Source organism: Megalops cyprinoides, chromosome 5 (assembly GCF_013368585.1).
Source record: "Megalops cyprinoides isolate fMegCyp1 chromosome 5, fMegCyp1.pri, whole genome shotgun sequence".
Taxonomy (NCBI): domain Eukaryota; kingdom Metazoa; phylum Chordata; class Actinopteri; order Elopiformes; family Megalopidae; genus Megalops; species Megalops cyprinoides.
In genome coordinates, this window is record NC_050587.1 from 19,013,145 (window position 1) to 19,033,767 (window position 20,623).

Consider the following 20,623-nt stretch of genomic DNA (forward strand, 5'->3'; position numbering starts at 1 on the left):
TTGGGAAAATACTAATTTTAATATATCAAAATTCTCTTCATAAGAGAATATGAAATTCTGTGTATGGAAACCAGGCCAGACCAAGGCATGAATGATTGCCTTGGCTGTATTCCAATTCTTTACTTGAGGAAATGAGTGGACATTACTCTTCCCTTCCTAAGGACAAAGTCATTGTTTGCTTTGTTATTTTGTTTATTAGGACATGAAGTCAAAACCAAATGATTTCGACATGCAGCATGTGTTGTATCGGTTATTGTATCATATTTAAATGTGGCATGCAAGGCATGTATTCCCTGTTGCACATTTCGGCTTAATATGAGCATAATATGCACAGCTTTTTTGGGTAATATTAAAAATACAAATAAGAAAAAAACACAATAATGAAACAAAGAAGTCTCCCCCAAGGAGAAGCAGTGCTTTAGTGCGAAGTGTGGTGAATGACAAAAAGAAGAGGGAAAAAAATGATCAGCAGGAAATAGAACCTACCCCAGTGACCACATTTAAGCAACACAAAAATGAAAAATACGGGAAAACTCAGTTTAATGCAATATTACAGAAAAGGAAATGAGGTCTGTGTTTCTGTGTAGTGTGTTACATATGCAGTAAAAGACTTCCCGTGCCCTGTCTTAGTGCGACAGGGCTTTGTGGATGAGTAAACTCTCAGCCTTTTTGCCAGCTAACATACTGTCACTGTACTCATTTGTTGGCTCTCATTTGCTTAAATGGAAAATAATCCCCAGACAGTTGCTCTTACACATAAATCTCATTTCTAAACGTGTTGAGTAATAGCCCCAATCACAAGTACTGGATAGAGCTCTTGCCATGCAGCAATGGGATTGTTTGTGCAATTGAAGTCATAGAAACAACAAGTCAGTATTACATCATACTCTTTATTGATTCTGCAAAATATCCACATGACAAACCTAAACATGAATTTCAAGTACAGGGGGTGCAAGAGAGCCCAAACAGTAAACAGTACATGCCTTTAGACATGGAATATCCATCACCCATGTAAAAATGTGTAAAAATAGGCTTCATTCTTAACAAAGTTTGCAAAGATTTGGGCAATCCAAAAACAAATATATTTGTTGAGTCCAAGCAATTTATACAAGCTAAATTTACAAAGGAGACATGTGTACTCCGTTAGCAACAGACAGTTGAGAAAAAGACAGTTTGTGGTCCTGGTCTATGCTCCCTTTCAGCTGATTAAAGCTGTCCTGTGATGAACTGCTAGCTCACAGGAGAAAAAAGCATACCGCTCAATCTTTAATCACTTCCCAGTCCACCCAATGAGGTCTCAGGAGGCATCAGGTTCTGTTGTCGTTACTGTGGGTACTTTGAGGCTCGGGCGGGGACGGGCTGTGTTTCTTCTGGGATGGGATGGCGGGGAGTACGTGGACATTTCGCAGGGGGTCCCCCGCCTGGACATGCATGAAGGAGCAGAGAGACTGGCTCTGGGGCATCCCCAGCCTGTGAGGCTTGGAGGTCATGGGCGGAGGGAGGCCTGTCCGTGTCCGACTCAGCGAACTGAGAGGCAGAGATTTGGATTTTTTCACTCCCTGAGACACTTGGTCCGGTGGCAAGGAGACTGTGGGTGTAAATACAGTTTCAGCTGCCAAATACATGAGCACTTGTTCTACTGATGCATGCTTTAAACAATGACCAGGGGCTGCTGATGAAACAGGGGGCTACAGTTCAGCACATTTTCCAAGATTCCTTGAATCAGCTCAACTGGTCACCATGTGGTTTTTAAAGCAATTGGTATTTTTTTTTCCCATTTTCTCCCCAAATTTGTCATTGATGTTTGGTGCCATTGCTCAACCCACACTGCCAATCCGGGAGAGCATGAACAAGCACGTGCCCTCCTCTGAGACACATGATGTCAGCCGCTGCTTCTTTTTGCCCTGGTCCACAAGCTAAGCTACCCACCCCTATCCCTGGCGGAACAAAGCCAATGTGCTCCGCCTGTGAGCTCCCGGTCACTGTCAGCTAGTGACACGGCTGGGATCGAACCCGGGCCGTATCGTTCAGTCTACACTCGGAAAGAGTACTTTTACCAACTGAGCCACTCGGGAGCCCCCAAACAATTAGTATTTAAATACGTGTTGGAGTATGCTATACAATACAAACGTCAACAGATAGACTTGGATCCTGAAACATTGTAAATAAAGCTTCCATCATTTTACTGGCTTCTGACAACCTCCCCAACCCCCCACCCCCAAAACACACACACACACACATACACAAAGTTGGGGGAATTCTTAGCTGAAAGGGTTTTCACCGTCAACTGGAAAAAGAGGAGGGAAGAGTTAGACTTACACCTATGAGTGCAGTGGTCACGTATGGGAGCCAAGCTGTTGCGTGTCAGGGCCGTCTCCCTGATTTTCAACCTGTCCAGTGGAAGCAGGTGTGTATTTGGAGCTGACAACAAAAACAGAGTAAAAGCAATTCTCAACGATGTGTCTTTACTACACACTCATTATCCTCATCATTTTCATGTAAATTCAATATAATCAGCTGGGTGTCTTCTTAAATCTGAACACTGTGCAATGCCAATCCTATAACATGCTTTGGTTCCTGGGTACCAGGATCGATTTGAAACATGAGACAAAACACTATTATTACGGTAAAAAAATACACTAAATGAGACAGTTCATTATTTTAAAGAACACTTTCAACAAAATCCACTGGGTTCAAAGAGGTTTAACAATGCCAGTTCACAAAAGCTCCAAGTACAAATTTACATCTTCTGTCCAAAGATAATATGTGATATTCTCTTAAGTGATGTTTGTCAGGATGTGGCACAAGTTCTAAGAAATATGCCTCAAATTGTCAAAGTTTCAGTGCCTCTTGCTTCCACTTCTGATGATTGCTATCGAGTTTTTTAAACAACACCGATATTCTCAGTGTTCTTTTCTCTCAAAGCCTATTTGAGATTCCCCCTCTAATCATAAGCTACACAAATATTTGTCTATGGGAGTACTGCAAGCTGTGTGAAATTTGAACCTAAATGACCATCACTTTGGGAAAAGCAAAAAAAAAAAGTTCTTCCTCACCAAATGCTAGACAAATGCTTCCTCTCAGATTTTGTGAAATATTATATAAAATAGAAAGTAAATGTTGTGATTTTGTTTTCTACCTTTAACCTAAATTTGCTGAAGTCATCATTTTTGTGTATTTTATGTGTCGTTCTACATTTTTAATAAACGCAATGCACTTCCACAGCTTTCAGCTAAATGCAGTGTCAAGCCTTCTCTCTCCATATACAGTATATGACTCATTTTAAATATATGTCATTTTCATTTTATATATAATTTGAATATATATTTTCCTTCCGTTTACACATTGTCATTTACATTACAAATCCCGTGTTGGACCCACCTGTCTTTGTCATTTCTGTTTCAACTGAAGACATTTCTGTTTCATTGGAATTAATTGGGCCTTTTATTTCTTGTTGTTGAACAGTTTATGCTGGCTATGCTGGGTTTATGCTGGTTTCATGTATAAGTACCTGTATTTAAACAGTAAATGATATTGTGCTGAACAAGTATTGTATAATAAGTGACTGAGGACATGTGGACACCCATTGCATGTATCAGTCCACCCTGACATTTGCAGCTTGTGGTTTTCATGCTGTCACCAGACAGGAAGCTACCGCTAAGGGGAAGGCACGCACCAAGCTGCCTATCTGTTTGCTGTTCTTTTCAACACATCACAACTGTAATGGTGTGAAAACTGAGAACTGGCATTTACTTATGTAAAACAGAGTTCTGCTTGCACCTCGCCTTTTCCATTAAATGGAGCCTTAACTGTGAAACAGAGTAACAGCCCTTTCCACACCTTGATCTTAGAAATCTTTATAAACTATATGCCAAGATCATACATCCTCTATCCTTGCATCATTTGAAGAGCTGGGAGTATTCAAGTATTGTTAAATACACTATCCTGCTAAAAGTGGTGGGACACACATAATTATAAATAAAACATTTTCACAACATCTGTATTCCAAGATGTTAATAGTGTGCTGGCTTGTCGTTAGCCACAGTGACATTGTGGAAGGCTGTCTACCAATTTCTAGTAGAAAGCTGTAGGTATTGTGGCATGAATGACTGTACATACAAGGCACCACTGACTATTTGTGAATGTGCATCAACTCTCAAAACAGTGCAGAGATGACTTGTGCATACATACGTTGATATAGAAACGCAGGGCAAGATACTCTATATATAGACTGCAAAAGTAAAGCATCATACCCTGTACTAAAATGACACACCCTGCATTAAAACTTCAGCATACAGTAAAATTACACAAAAGGGGAAGGAGAGTTTATGTTTGGGTAGTGGAGCTAAGGTGCAGTCTGAAGACATGGGTCTTCAGATGTGGGACGAGGGAGGAAAACACAGGTAACTGAGACCCCCTACAAACATGAGGGGAAACTCCACATAAACACAAATCTCCCTCACTTCCATTTCTTTGTCTAATCCTGAAATCAGTATAGTCCCAGTCATCATTGTCATCATCATTATCATCATCACCTCCACTGACATCATCATTTGCAGAGCTCTCTTGATGGACTCCTTTGACGGACTTTCTGGTCTGGTGAACTATGCCATCATTAAGCATATTTGTTCACATATATCTGTATAGTCAAAAATACCATTTTACCATTTTTTGTGACACAACATCACTAAAACAAACACAGCTATGTATTTTATATATTTCATGTTCATACAAAGTTTATACCAAGAGCTTCACAAAATCTATATGTCAATTGTCAACATCCAGTTTAGACTACCATGTTTGTCATTGCAATGTATGGTTTTACCACACATTTGTGCCAGTTTTTTGGCCATTACCATTAAAATGTCTTTTGAAAACTGGTCATTTTTCAATAGACTGAGAACTGTCAGCAGGCATCTTACGATGTCCTACCTATGCTGTTTACTTGTTTATCTTTTTCACCACACCAAATTTGTATATGCCTTTTAATTTGGCTGAGGATTCTGGTGATGCAGATACAGGCATTGTACTTCTCTCTCTCTCGCCCACCCCCAACTTTAGAGGACATTGTGTAATACTAAAGTAAACAACCTAACTATACAGATTTTTGACAAGAACAAAAATTCCCAATTCCTTATTCTGTGGTAAACCTCCTCTCTCCAGAAGCACTCCATTCCTCCCTCCCTTATTCTCTGAATTTCTCCCTCTCACCTCTCAGAGTTTTTTGTATCAACCCCCATCCCTCTTACCCTTGCTACAAGTTCCTTCAGCATTAATCCCCAGCCCTCCTCCTCCAGCTGCCAGGTACACATGAAAGACTTGGTTGTAACATACAGACAAATGTGTGAGAATATGCACTTTTGAACCTTACGGTAATACAACCGCAGAACACTGAAGAGAAGACACACACACTGCACATACAACAAGGAGCAGACAATGACAAAGTGACAGCGCCGATTACAGATAAACACACAGGTAGTGCTTCACACTGCAGTGAGGGGTTTCAGTTTGGTCCGACCACAGCAGTTGTGTTGTATCATGGTAAGGTTCAAAAGTGCATGTCAACTGGACTGGTGATCCTTTTTATCCCCAGAGTCTGGTTGTTAAGTAACAACTGAGGAGGATAGAGCACTGTGGCACTGTGCCTCTTTTTTTTTTGAGATGAGTAAGTTCACCTTCAAGAATCTTAATCGCTACCAAAAAACTTACTCTATCACCGAAAATGAAACCTTAGTGCTTGTGTTGCCTGTGCAGATCGTTGAGGTTTATGCTTTGAGTTGACTACAAGCTCAATGTTTGTACAAGTTACCACACCTTGGTCTTTGGAGAGATCTTCAAAGCCAAGAAGTGCCATCTATTCCATCAATGTTTAACAACTTAAACATTCAGCACATCACAGGAAGAGTGGGCACAGTAAGTGAAACTGCATCTTGTTCTTCAAACCGAACAGTGGGCTATGCAATCAACTAGCATTATATGAGGAACCTGAAACTTCAATTATGTATAGACTACTGTGTATAAAAGAACAGATTTATTTTCTGGGGGTTAGAGTGTGGCATCAGAATTTGTGGACACCCACTCACAAACACATAACACATACGTTACACAAAAACAAAGGCACACATCTTGGTTTTTTATGCCCCCCTTACATCAAGTTCATGTGGCTGGAGGCAGTCCCCTTTTTGCATGGAATATCACCAGTGATGATCATGTCATGGCACCAGCCATTTTTTAAATGGTGAACAAACCATTGTTGGTGGTTACCATGTCATTGGCTGGTAAACCCGTGTTTTGGAAGGAGTGTTTGAGACATATTGTGATAATATCTCCTTGTGTGCAGCCTTTGGGGTGTGCCTACTGTGCTGACTAAGGCTGTTTGGTACACACTCCCATGTGTTTAGTTTAGAACATGTGATAAGATACAGAAACTGATTAAATCACACAGCCACATGCTTTTGCTCTTTAAGAAGCTACGAAAGATAAGAGGCATTTTCTCACCATTTTCTTTATGGCGTTGGACTACATTTTTCTTGGCTGCGTAATTGTTTAACAACTGAAGCCAAAAAAGCACAGGAGTGGGTTGCACCTGGTTGGATCTTGGTTGTGGAAAGAGGACCACAAATTATCCACAACCATAAAAAAGCAATGTGATAGTTCTGGATATTTCCCATCCAATGCCACTTGGGCAACAGCCTCTTGACAAAGTTCTTTTTCATTCCTTTAATTTCATCTGTCTTCACCATAATCACACCATTAGGTTACACTCCTCACACACTTTGTGTCCCAGCAAGGCAGGATTACACTCAGGTTTGGTTTAGGGTATGGCATGGTGGGCCATGAACAGGGCTGTAACAGTGTTGTCTATGGAAAGGAATAAATCCCATCGTATCGCTAAAAGCATTTGGTCTGCAATCTCCATGATTTTTGTACATTACATTATTGGCATTTAGCAGACGCTCTTACCCAGAGCGACTTACATCGGTTACAGTTTTTTTAACAAAGTTATCCATTTATACAGCTGGATATTAACTGAGGCAATCGTAGGTTAAGTACCTCGCCCAAGGGTAATGGCAGCCTTTTAGTTACGAGTTCTCCTCCTTAACCACTATGCTACACTGCTGCCCCATTGATTTACCTTTGAGGAATGAACCTGTCTTACCTTGATCGTTTTTCTGCATGTAAGGGATGTGGTTGGGGTACAGTACATCCAAAGGGTTGGATTTGGCATCTAGAAGTTCATCCAGCAACTTCTCAGACGGAGGGGCTGTCCACGCTTTGTGTGACAGCACCTGATTGGACTCCGACCTCCACGAATTACTGAGCAGCGCCTGGCCCTTGGGTCTGTTGTCAAACAAGTCGTGTTCACTCCTGCTCTTCTGAGACCTGTGGGCAAAGTGGTAGGCCATTTGCCCTGGGGTGCTGCCTTGCACTGCATTCTGGGAGCTGGCCAACAAAGAGTTTCCCAGAGTGATGGGAGGAAGACTTTGCGTCCTTATGGGTGGGAGCCCCTTGTATTCCTTCGCTGTGTGATTCTGCTTGAGGTGGTGCTTCTGATTTTCGCCGGGCCTCTTCCTGACATCGGAACTGTCCTCAGACTGCTCGCTTCCGGAGGAGTCCATGATGCAGTCGAACATGGTGATGATGTCATCCACCTCGGACGTCTCCTCCCTCAGGTGGCGGTCTCGGCTCTTGTCCTTCTGCCTTGCTGCCTGGTGCTCCTTCTTCTTTTTGCAGGAGAATATCTGGTTGAGCACGCTGAACTTCCCCTCCTTTTTCTGAGTCTGGTCGCTGTTCTGGGAATGCAGCTGCCTGGCTGATTCAGATCTGTGGAGATACAGCCAATGACCAGCAAAGAAACATGGTTAACTGACTTATAGCCGACGCAATCGTTAATGAAGTATTTGATGTCTGAAATTTACTATCAGTTTCAAATTGCAAAGGATTTGATATTAATCAAAGCAATTGCCAGCTTCAGCATTATTACTTGAAAGGTTTTCATTGTGGTTGATTTTTGCTTTTGTAAGTCCAGCTGGGAGAAAGTTTTGACATATACAGTACATACACACTGAATCAACAACAGACTATTACATTGCATCAGTGGCTATGCCATACAAGTTTTTCCCTATTGTCCCTTCCCTCAGGATAAGTGCTCTGAGACTCTTGCATCAAATATGAAACATAGCTCTGTTTCATTGCATTTTTTGACAACGTCTTTTATCTTGCTGTTAACAATTTCAGTTTTAGTTTGTTGAATGTGAGCAACAGTGTTCAGCGCTCCGAACCTGCTCTCTGTGGAGAGGAGCTTGATGCAGGCTGTGTGGCCGCAGTACATTGCATAAGTGAGGGGCGTGTTCTCGTTGATGTCCCGCGGCCCGGGGTCCACGCCCAGCTGCAGTAAGGCCTGGACGCAGTCCGCCTTCCCTGCCGCCGCTGCCCAGTGGAGAGGGGTCCTGCCAGTTTCAGTCCGGCACAGCGTCGGTATGGAGGAAGAGGGAACGCATTGCAGTGAGATGTCGTTTTCTGAAAGGGCCAGATAACCTGCAACTGGGCCTCCATCTCTTTACTTGACACCTATAAGTTTTTTTTGTTATTCCTGTACTTCTGCATTTACTGTTTTCATATCCATTATTTGAAATAATTCAGACGGTTAAAGTCAGTAAATAAAATGCAGTGTAGTCATGGGTGACTTATGGAAAAATACATGCCATCCATTGTATATGGAAAGGAAATGAATAAGAGTCAAAAACATACTTCAGTTCAGTCACCCTCTCTCTTACCAGTGATGTGGTTATTCTAATTCAATATCTCTATAAAATGCGGCAACAGCCATATTCTCTATTCTAAAGTGAAGTCATGTATTTTAGTTATATACAGAATAGATATCTATCATTATACTGAACTACTGTTTCTCTTACAGTAAGTTGCTCTATAATGGCAACATAACCACAGGCATCAGGCCCAGCATATTAGCACAATGGAGAGGCATTCATACTGGTTACAGTCTATGGAAAAGTGCATGGTGTAAAGACCTAACTAGAACTGTCAGAGCTATAGATCCTTATCAACATCTTCTGATGCCACCTAAAAATGGACCCATATGCTTGTTAGGCACAATGTTTTTATTGTTATGCGCTTTTAATTTAGTGCCTGTTAAGTTATCAAACCTGATTGCTCTGTACCTACAATACATCAATGTTGCGCCTTTTACTCTTGTACTGTCTTTTATGTATCACACCACATTAGGCTTGTGAAAACCCTCTGGATGACAGCAACAATGAATGAATCATGATAGTAATTTTTTTTTTTTTAAATGCTGCCTTGAGCAATTTTTTAGTTTTTTAGTGAGAGAACCACAACAGCTGCATGGATCAATTCTGGTGAATGAGACACACACGCCTACTCCATTACACAGAACTCCACATTGGGTGCGGGCTGCAATTCTTTTGTTTGGAGTCATGGCCTTTACTGGAACGTAGGCAACTATAAGGATCATCACATCTTGAGGCTGTAATCTAGTTTTCTGCTTGACTGTGACACAAGTGCTCCCCATGTCCCAGGTTTTTATTCCACGGGGTGGTTGAGGGATCAATGGTTTACCTCTCGTCCACATCCAGCGCCTGCAGGTTGGTCTCTGGGACACGTGCCAGCTCATAGATGATGTCACTATAGCCGGCGGCAGCGGCGATGTGCACACAGGTCTTGCCATTCTCATCGTCGTAGTTGATGACGGAGGAGCCCAGGTGGTGGTCCAGGATGAGTGAGCACATAAACCTGCTCCCACTCTATTGGACAGAGAAAAGAAGAAAATGTCTGAGCTCCCAAAGTACTGATCTGGAAGGCAGCTAGTTCTGCCTGCTGGTTTTGGTTCTGCTAAGGTCTGCATCCGCATTGTATCGAGTTTCTAATTGTTCTGAACTGAGAAAACTGATTTATCATTTCCTGTTCCTGAGAATACTGGTTCTTGGTAAAAAACACAGGAAGATGTAACAGAAAGAAATGGACAACAAAAAGAAAATAGTGAAGTTTCCTTGTGTTCGCACAGAGCAGCTTAAAAAGTGTTTAGTCAATCATTACCAAATACATTACAGTTGGCGTTGTATTGGACAGAGAGATCATTTAATATCAAATATCTGAAGTGACCACTATTGCAGTAGTAGATACATCAATTTCTCCAAATACTGTAAAACTCTAAATAACAGAAAACACTGGCCCCAATGCAGTGTAAGTGTACACTGTCCTTTCCTTTTAGCAATGGATTTGAGCAAATACTGTGTATAGCATTGCAAGTTGCTGACATTATAAATTCTCAATTTTTTTAATAAAGACAAAAGTAAAACATGCTTACAGTGTTGCACAAAGGTAAGGACCAAGTGCACCATGACATCAATCAAACAAATTGATAAAGTGTGCTGCGCTGAAAAAGGCAAAGTACACTGCATGCACTCTCGCACAGATGCAGCCGTAAGCCGTAACCCTTTACTCTGTTCAGTTCTATTTGTGTAGGGGAGCATGGCCTATTTTATCACAGTGTGTTTGTTCTAACTGTGATCAATTTTTCCTTGTATATACAGCTGCTCACTCACCGTATGTTTGCACTACCCCTTTGTGCTCCCTTTTCTCCGCTGTTTGTTTCCCTGGGTGAAATCAGGGCCCACATGGAACATATCTCTGTTCAATGGGGAACCAAAGTGGGGTTTTCTCTCAGCTGGTTATGCTCTACTGAAAGGATCTGTGAGCGTTGTCCGAAATGACCAAAAATGACCATGTGCAAATTGCACATAAATACAGGAACAAAGGGTTTTTTTTTTACTCTATCCTCTGTGTCTTTGAATGATCAAAGAAAGATCCACGGAAAAGCATCTTTTTATTTTGCATATCTCATTTCATTATAATGAAAAGCTCTGGCTGGTAGTGTGTTTGGCTTGCAACATCAGCTGGAGTTCCAGTAGCATACTCATAGCGTGCTAATAGAAATTCTCAATAATGCGCGTAAATACTGCACTTGACATCTATCAAAAATACAATCTTAAACATGCGCAGAAGTTACTATTGTGTGTGTGAATAAAGATTTCAATATGTTGTACATTGACAGTAGTAAAATTCTGGGTGAAAACAAAATTGATAAGCAAAACAAAAAAGAACAAAAAAAAAATCACAGGTGGGCTAGGGATCATTTTAGGTTGAAGCACCAGCCATTTCAATTGTCAGTGGTTACAAAGCCGCAAGGGGGTGGCACGTTTCACTTGAGCAGAACATCAAAATGAAACTATATAACAGGAAGTAGAGCTCTGTTAAGCATAGTGCATGATTCCTCTTTGCTACCACAGAATTTTCATGTAACCACCATCTTCTGGACACAGCTTTTTGGCTGTGCACAGAGCATGAATGGGAAAGGTCTTATGATTGCAAATGTCTCCTAGTTATTAGTTAGTTAGTTACGGGAGAGATATCGGTCACATTTTGATGCTTTGTTTGTAAAGTACATAAAGTGAGGACAAAAAATAAAGGAAGGTTTGTTAATTTACTCGTATCAACAAATAAGACAACAGTCAACACTGATATCTTGCTTAAAACATTAGTTTCCAAAGACAATTTTGACATTTCTTGGAAATCAAAATAATTTGAATCATTCATCACAGGCCAAAAAAATCCACATTAAATGTGTGTGAAGTGCTTAATGGAGCATCATGTTCAATATCACTGGAATGCCATAGGAAATTATGTTTTTTTCAGCTTTCTTCCACATGGCAACTTGGGAATTAACCAACCAAATTCATGTTGCTAAGGGGAAGAGTGTGGCAGACTTCTCCCTGAAATTAATTTGTGTGCGTGCTAAGATGCCAAGGGACCACTAATATGGCACAGTCAGCCTGTGGAGTAAAGCACTTTGTCAGCCTACAAACAAACCCATGCTAATTAATTTGTGAGATGGAGCCTTTTAGTTAAGGTTTTATGAGGGTCTACCTCTCCCTTTCTGTGTACACTGGTGAGAGACAGAAGTCGCAGATTCAGTTTTTGCAAGGCTTGGTTTTCCTTTCAGTTCTCAGGTAGATTATTATCATCATGTATTTCCCCAATCATCTTCAAACATTCAACAACTCGAGTGTAACCAGATTAGCAAATGGATTTTTATCTACTGAATGTACAATTCAGGTGTATTTCTCTCAAGTCACTTTGGTAGCTTTTTGTGACTGTGAGCACACGCAGGTCAAAACAGCGTGACAGAAAAAAAAAACCCAGACGCCTACACCATCTGAATATGCGACCTCTGATTTAGGTGCACCTGCCGTTCCAGACCTGCACAGCCCAGTGAAGGGCGGTTTTGAAGTCTTTGTCCACCAGGGTGGGGTCTGCCCCCTTCTGCAGAAGGGCTTGGACGTGTTGAGGCCGGTTGTGGAAGGACGCCCAATGAAGAGCCGTCATGCCCTGCCGATGACAAAACCACAGCCATGTTACATGAGCACACGCACCCGGGGGGAAAGAGACGCCTAAAAATGAGCTGCTGATGGACCATGCCAAAAGAAAAAAAAAAAAACATTTTCCTTCCTGTGGTGCTTGACTACAATGTGTCCAACCAAGGTATTGTCTCCACTGAAATGTAAATATGCTAATATATGCCTAATACCGGGGTTTATGCTAAATGGCAATGACCGAATGTGTCATAAATATTCCACTTCTAAAATCAGCAGATGAGGCTGAAAAAGTTGACTGTTCCAAATCTCTAAATTCTTCAATCGCGTGGACATGTGACCAGGAGAAAGGGGACTTGTTTGTTCAATACAGTACAATGCTTCACTCTCAAGTGTCTTTTTCATGTTGCCGTAGGAATGCTCTCATGTCTTGTTCCTTTTATCCCCCCCCCTGAGTAAAGTATCCAGGCCAGATTGGTCATGCCTCTCTAAGTAAGACAGTGTGGGAGGCAGAGCAATCATCCACTTGCACCTAGCCCCATATGGACAATGCAAGTTAGTTGCCTTGCATTACCGTGCCATGGGAGAAACCACGCCAGACACTAAGCTGATGCTGCCACTGGTTTCTCACCTCGTTGTCTTGGTGATTTATTTCGCACAGTGTTGATTGCTGGAGCAGGACAGCCATGAGCCTGTGGCACACAGAGGTCGGCGCTGTTGTTAGGGTAAATATTAGCAGCTTCAAAGAAATCCTGCTTATTGTTTCACACTTACAACATCAGCAGCATGTCAATATGCAGCATGCACACCCCCCAGAACGCCACCCACCTACAGACACGTGCACACGCACATGCACACACGCTCACACACACCCACAATTTCCACACAAACACACATGCTGCCGCGCAAACACTCACACTCTCACCCCTCAGTGCTCAGCGCACCTGAACGGCAGCGCTACATGAAAGGGGGCTTGAAATTAAGCGAGGCGGGCTTTCGCATCTCTCTATGAAGGGGAGGGTGAGGGAAAGCAGAATGGAAACCCTGCAAGGCTCCATCTCCTGTTTCCTAGTGATGAGCTCCATCTGTTTCCTGGTGACCTGACTATGTTAATGTTAGCGTTCTGCGGAATGGAACAGGGAGAGATAAGCAGCTCTATACAGTAGTGTGCCACTCTTGTTAACTACCAAACGGATGTAGGTCCTCCCACACTCTAAGTAAAGGAGAGGAAACACGCTGGAGCAGCTGTTGCTCTACTGAGCAGCGCAAAGGTCTGGGGTCTCTATGGGGACCAAGCAGTACCAGCCCCCCCCCCCCCCCCCCCCCCCCCCCAGGTGATCCAGGTCTTCCTGTCAGAGTAAATTATCCACTGAATCTGCAGCATCAATCTGTGCACCATCAGCACTCTTTACTGTACACAAATCTTCTCCTCCTCAACAGAGGGCAAGCTGGCACCGCTAATGGGAACACATCTATATTTCCAAGCTGAGTTAGAATGATAAACACCCAGGGGCAAATGTAACCCTGAAATTTCTCCCTCCAGTCATGTTTGCCAGTGCTTGTTCTCATACATGTCTCTCCTTTGCTCCACGGACGGGGCTCAAGCTGCCATGAGTCCTTTACCCATTTATCATTTCCAGCATTCATTCACACATTAGTTCAGAAAATTATTTCAGATGCTGCTGCTGTATGGATCTTTACCTGATTTTGTTATTATGCTACAGGGACACTGTATAAATACAATCTTTGACTGTAAAGTGTTTGTGGTTTGCTTGTTCACACACCTTAGGTCAGTCTCGGCAGTCGCAGCGTGAAGTGGCAGACGTCCGTTTTTGTCTGGGATGTTCTGTTTAGCTCCGTTGCGGAGTAAACACACACAGCCTTCAAGCCATCCCTTTGAAAGGCAAGAAACACACACTTTGCACTGTTTGTGGAAAAATCACTGTTGCACCTCTGTGCAAATGCTCTATGATTACTGTCATCATGATGCATTCTTCATTGAAAAAATATTCCACTCTAACTGACAAAAGTGTTTGTGAGCCACAGTACATGTTGTGAGAGCTCATTTGCCTCTTAAATAATAATTTGTATAAAAAATACAAAATACCTTCCCAGATGTATAATTTTTTTCTGGAAATCCTATGAGAAGTAAGGATGAGGAATTGTGCATTGAAAGGAAAAAAGTATACATACATCTTGGTAACTGTGGGGACTCAGTTTGTGCAAAGTGCACTGCATGAACAACCAGAATGAACATCAGCACTACAGAGGCCTATATAGCATAAAAATGACACATATCCAAAATAAATGTAGAGCTTGTTTAATGATGCGAGTGATAGATGTGGTCTGAGAGGCGTTCTTCATACCAGGTACGTTGCCAGGGAGAGAGAGGTTCTACCACATGCATCCTGAGTGTTGATGGAAGCCCCCATCTTCAACAGCAGTTTCACAGTGTCCACCTGCCTGCCGGACACGGCGTGCATCAGAGGGGTGGAGCCTATGGAAATTTCATAGGGATCAATAGGAATATATGTGATTACTACACTGTGATACACACTTTTGGAAAATGTGTGTCATTACATATTAGACTGCTTCTTCCCCAGAACATCACAAAAATAACCCATTCAGTCCATGACCCTCCTCCCCTACCTTCGCCATCGCAGCATTCCAAAATGGAGGGATCCTCGCGAATGATCGCCGTCAACGTATTGACGTCGCCATTGGCTGCTGCCTGATATACCACATTCAGGTCGACTTCCTCTGCAGAATCTTGGAAGAAAAAAGTGGAACGGGAATGAGAGAAGGATACAACTGGCAGTGGGCTCAAACCGATGTAGGCTACCCTTGTGCGCCAGTAGGCGTGAAATCCAGTGGTCAACGTTCAAAATATTGCAAACTGTGTTTTACTGCGTGATTGTCAGTAAATTAGCGATTCTCTCTCGAAGCATACATATTCACAGCGGCCAAGCTAAGATCGTTTAGATTTAGAAGCTGCGAAATGTGTTGTCGGGACGCATTCAGAATTTGTTTATAACTTTTTTCCCGGATAACCCTGAGCGCCGTCCTTTACTGGAAATGTTTTTGGACAGCATCGCAACAGTGTGCTTTGAGGAGTTCTCACGAATGCGACCACGTGAAATTTCAACTCACACACTCTCAAAAAATGGTATTTTGGTTGCAGTCTGGAGCCCTGTATACGATAATGATTTAAAAAACAAAAACAAACGAGGGACATATTTGCAAGTCGCACTGGTGCGCGGATTATAAAATTTAGTCGCACTGTCTCCAAAAATGGTCGCAAAATGCGACTAAATGGTCGCAGCCCTGTATATATATCGCCGAAAACATAACTCGCAAAATAACTTGATGTGTCCTGTAAGAATGGCTGCGACCATTTAGAAAATAAGAAAAGTTGAGAAAATGTATTTTAGACCAAGTCTACTTTTCTTATTAAGTCGTAAACTTTTATAGGGAAAAACTCATAATATGGGCTACTTAAATATTCTGGCAAATTGAACTATAAATAATTAAATAACAGGCTGTTACTTTCAGTGGTAGGCCTACACACCTCCCATTTCTACCACAGATGTCCCTAAATGAAGCATACATGGTTACCCTAGTGCAGAATGGTAGTGGAGGCGGCTATCTACAGTACCTCTCCGGCCCAGTGTTACTCAGACTTGTATGACTCAGTAGATTCAAATCCATCATTGTCAAATCAGTATGTATCCCCCACCAACACATCACACATACTCGCACAAACTTGTACTCATACAGACAGTACACACACACCCACTCTCAGGCAAACACACAGAGTGAATCTATGCATAAAAGTACTAACAATGACAAGAAGACAGTGTCTTTCTTTCTTGGTTGTACTCACAGGCACGTGCCCTAAAGATGTGATCTCGTCTTGTAGATGTTGTTGTATCACAGTGAGCCACAGATGACTTGCATAGATGCAGTTTAGCACTGCATCCGCTGTTTGAGTTACATTGGGTTCGTTTGTTTAATCTCCCCTTGCACAATAGCTACAGCCTCATAATTAAGCCAGTTGAATATTAAACTACTGAAGAGGTGAACGATAAATGTTGAGTATTAAACTAGAGGAGAATTTCTTTTGATTTTTGAAAACAAAAAAATTAGTTGTCTATGCTGTGGCCTAGTCATATAATGTTGAAAAAGTATATTGGCTCCCATATTATATTTCACATACGCCTTGACATACACACGCCCTTCTTATATCATCTTACAGCAACACATGACATTGCACTTAGCAGCAGATGAGAATGAGATTATGTTTTTGTGTCTTCCTTTCTGCAGTTCACTTTGTGTTAGATTCACTAGATGCTTCTCAGATTCATAGCTTTAAAGTCATTCAACATTTACAGGTAAACCAAAAAAGCAAGGATTTAAGCATTGACCATGATTTACGAATACAAAGGCCAACATGACCAGTATTACTTGTATACAGCTGTAATTGTAAACACTGTTTAATTGTAAAACATTATTTAAGTGCACACATTTTTCATCTGAGCTTTGTCTCACCTCAGGCAAGACTACTAGCTTACTACTCCACTAGCCTATAGAGGAGGATATCCATTAAACACTCACCACCATCTAATACGCCTCTTTAGCTAATGAGGAAACAGACCGTACATGGCATGGATTTGGGGTGCTGACAGAAGAAGCCCCGGATCAGTTGTTCTGTGGAGCTTTGAGGAAAATATATATAAAACATAAATGTGATACACCTGTAGACAGGAATGCCTTTAGGAAATAGGTGAGAATTTCTTTCTTTTTATACTTAATTGCGAAAAAAAAAAAAACAGAAAGATGTGTGTTGAAAGTGCTGTCAGCTTACTGTTCATGTTAGTAGTTTATGATTCAGCTGTAAAAATTTACTGGAACCTGTATGCATAGCTGGATAGCCAGCAGAGTAAAGCACTGCACTACATGCAGTAAATTACCAAGAGTTGATGAACTTGAATGACATCTGTTTCATGAGGTCAAAAAAGTGACCCAGTCTGCCGAGGAACGGTTAACTGGTCTTGTCTGACTGCCCGATAGGAAGGTATACAGTCATATCACCAGAGTCTTGGGACCAGACCAAAGTAGCTGTCCTAGATGATGCCAGAAAAAATTGGGGAGGGGGGGGGGGGGGTTGGGGGGTGCCTGAAACCAGGCCACTTAGTCAACAGGATAGGTAGTCTAATAGTCTGCTATTGTTTGGCTCCTTGGATGGTGGGCAGAAGACAAGAGTTTGGATTTCAAGCAGGAGCTCTCACTCAAACAGACTACCAGAAGTTGTTATCCAGCTTACTTTGTATGCAAGAATGTGTTGAGACACCCACAATATGCTCCACACTGACACAATGAGCTAAAAAAAAACCTTATAAAGCCCTTTTGTGCAAGTTTTCGTCACTGTTACTTGTTGATATCAACATCACTTGATCACAACAACTCTGCCATACCTTGGAAATACTATTTTCATGTCTCAAACACTGATGAATCACAAGGCACGTTCGTGGCATCAGGAGCCCAAACAGCATTCATCCCCACACCACAGATCTGTATGAAGCTCATTGTGGCTTCAACATGCGTCTGCAAAGGACTTTAACCCAATATCTCAGAGTCTGCTGTGATATAACTGTATGATTGTCTTAGACAAGGCTCCCATCATTTTAAGGAGGGATTCCCCATGCTTTTGCGCTGCGGTCTTAACAGACCTTGTACTTTGGCTTGCTTTCCAGTGGCTCCCCTCAAAGGGTTAACGGCCAGTGCGGCAGTGCTCGTTTCTGACCCATTTCTAACATATCAGGTCTGATCACACAGTAATTCTTTCGTTGGCAACGCTAGAGTGATGGTGTATTCCGTCGCCGAGGGCTAAGAACAGAGCATTTCCATGGCAACAGCAGCAGCGACATCCTTTCTCCCCTGGTGCCTCCCCGCTCGATTGTGATTTTGACATGCACGGCGCCTTACCTTTATGCTGATCAAAAACAGACGACGAGCTGAACTCCATGGTCGACTAGAGCATCATTTGCCATAGACGTGCGCCGTTGCCGAGGCGGAACACGGTTGCCTCCTCCGTGTCGTGTCCCCTGCACCATAGACACAGTCAAGCTTTATTTGCTCTTCCCCTCCATTGAGAGGGTTACATAAAAAAAGGAGGAAAAAAAAAATCCAGTCAAGGCTGAGGAAAACCCCCACACAGCCCATCCATTTTAGCACACACACTAAAAAAGGAGGAAACCAGGAACGACGCGATGATCAAGCGTGGCTCTGTCGCAGGTGATGCGGCTTTGTGGTGGATTAGACCATCGTTCCCCAGCTCCCTGTCGTTCCGGATCACGCATTCATTCCCAGAGGCGGTGAAGGGAAGCTGCTGATCCCGGCAGTGCTAGGCAGGACTGCCTGTGTGATATATATGAATGGGTGTCCGTGACTCCACTGAGCATGTGCGGCCCCACGATTCAGCCTGGTGGCTGTTGTTTTCATTGTGATGGATGGGGAGGGAGGGGGGCATGTAGAGAGCAGAGTCATGCATTAGTATGCGCCTTAACCACTTGGCTCCTGAGGAGGCTATTTTGAGGGCTGCTATGCATGCAGGAGCCGGTGTTGTTAATCAAGTTCTGTCCCTCTCGGCCTGGCAGATGCCAAACCTCGGGAAGCATCCACTGAGGGCTCTGTGCGCCCCCATCAGTCCAAGGGAAGCAACACCCGGTGAGTGTCGTGGTGGGTGAATGAGAGGGAATAGGGAGAGACATATGCAGATGAGAAAAGGGGGAAAAAAAATCATTTGCCATCCCAAATGACAGGGACTTTCAAAAACTGAACACTAAAAAAACCCCTGAAATTAACTTACCTTCTTAAAGAACGCATGACTGTTTCAAGGGTATAAACTGGTCAATTTAGGACAACAACAGAGGTATAAGGGCGCGCAAGCCTATTGTAGGAAGATAAAAAAACAATGAGAGACTACTCTAAGAAGATGCAATTTTCACTACATTCATATTTATTGTGTGGCCTGTTGCCATGGGAACCCAGGAGGACCTTGCTTTATTATGAAAAATAATCACCAGAGGCTTGCAATGGGATGATTGCTCTGAAACAAGGCAGGAGCATGGAAATGCTGTCACGGAGGCCTGAAACTTCTTACACATGAGGAAAACACATTGAATTTATTAAAAACATCTCTCGTTCTCATTGTCATTCTGTACGTTTTCTCTTTTTTTTGGAATAATTCTATTTCAGACAAGCATGTGTTTCTTTATTACTGAGAAAATGTACTGCATTCCCTTTTTCAATGCCTTTTAATATGTTTTCTTTTTAATTATCCATACATGTGTGGACTCACACACATGTGCCTGCATTCATGTACATAGGCACACACATATTTTGCATTTTTCCCTCATGTCAATTAGCTGTTTCCCAAACCTAATACATAAAGTAGTAGTATGTTTTTGCTTCTTCTTTTCAGTTATGCTTCTTGGTTAAATTTTGATCAAATCAAATCATAATGATCGCAGAGTACTGTGTTATATTGTGTTAAATGCTTGCAAATATATTAATGTAAATGAGTGGTTGGGAGTGATGGGAACACTTGTAATGTTAGAGGTCTGCCAATTCCCTGCGATCAGTACAAATCTCACACTGCTCTTTGTAGAGGAAGAATCCTGACTCAGGGTAGCGACCCTTAATTGACCGGCTGTGTAATGCTTGCATCTTCCCTTAAAGCAGCAATCCACCCTCCAAAAATCTTAATTTTATTCAGCATGGCATTCCTTTAACATAAAATAATATACACACTGTCTAACGAAAGTCATAGAACGTGGGTAGTTATGAATAAAAAAAGTCTTTATTTCAAGAAATTAATAGCATGTTAGCCTGCCTTTGGCCTCAATGACTGCTACATTACTGTTTACTACTTTCTGACAGAAAGCCAGTGGCACTGTGCTCCACTCCTCTTTTAAAGCACTAATAAGCTCCACTACTGAAGTAGGTTATCTTGGCCTTTCCCTAATTTGTGTTTAAATTTATCTGTAAGATGTTCTTTTGGGTTGAGGTCAGGGCTTTGTGCTGGCCATTGCAATGTTCCAGCATTATTCTTTTCAAACCACAGTTACAACTATAGTCACATCCTTTTTCCTGTAGTCAGATAGGGTGACCTTTTGGTATGATAGTTTACTATAATCAAATATAAATATCTT

The 20,623-nt window shown here is 42.2% G+C and overlaps 1 protein-coding gene across 1 annotated transcript; it reads right to left on the reverse strand.

Moving 5' to 3' along the window:
* Positions 1 to 1,181: 1,181 nt before the first annotated feature.
* Positions 1,182 to 18,453, reverse strand: ankrd55 (ankyrin repeat domain 55). The gene is given in 11 exon segments (XM_036529594.1): positions 1,182 to 1,588; positions 2,320 to 2,421; positions 7,160 to 7,824; positions 8,283 to 8,450; positions 9,598 to 9,782; positions 12,298 to 12,426; positions 13,042 to 13,102; positions 14,195 to 14,304; positions 14,777 to 14,907; positions 15,060 to 15,179; positions 18,396 to 18,453. Coding segments are annotated over 11 exon segments (2,010 nt in total). The 3' UTR covers positions 1,182 to 1,307.
* Positions 18,454 to 20,623: the final 2,170 nt, after the last annotated feature.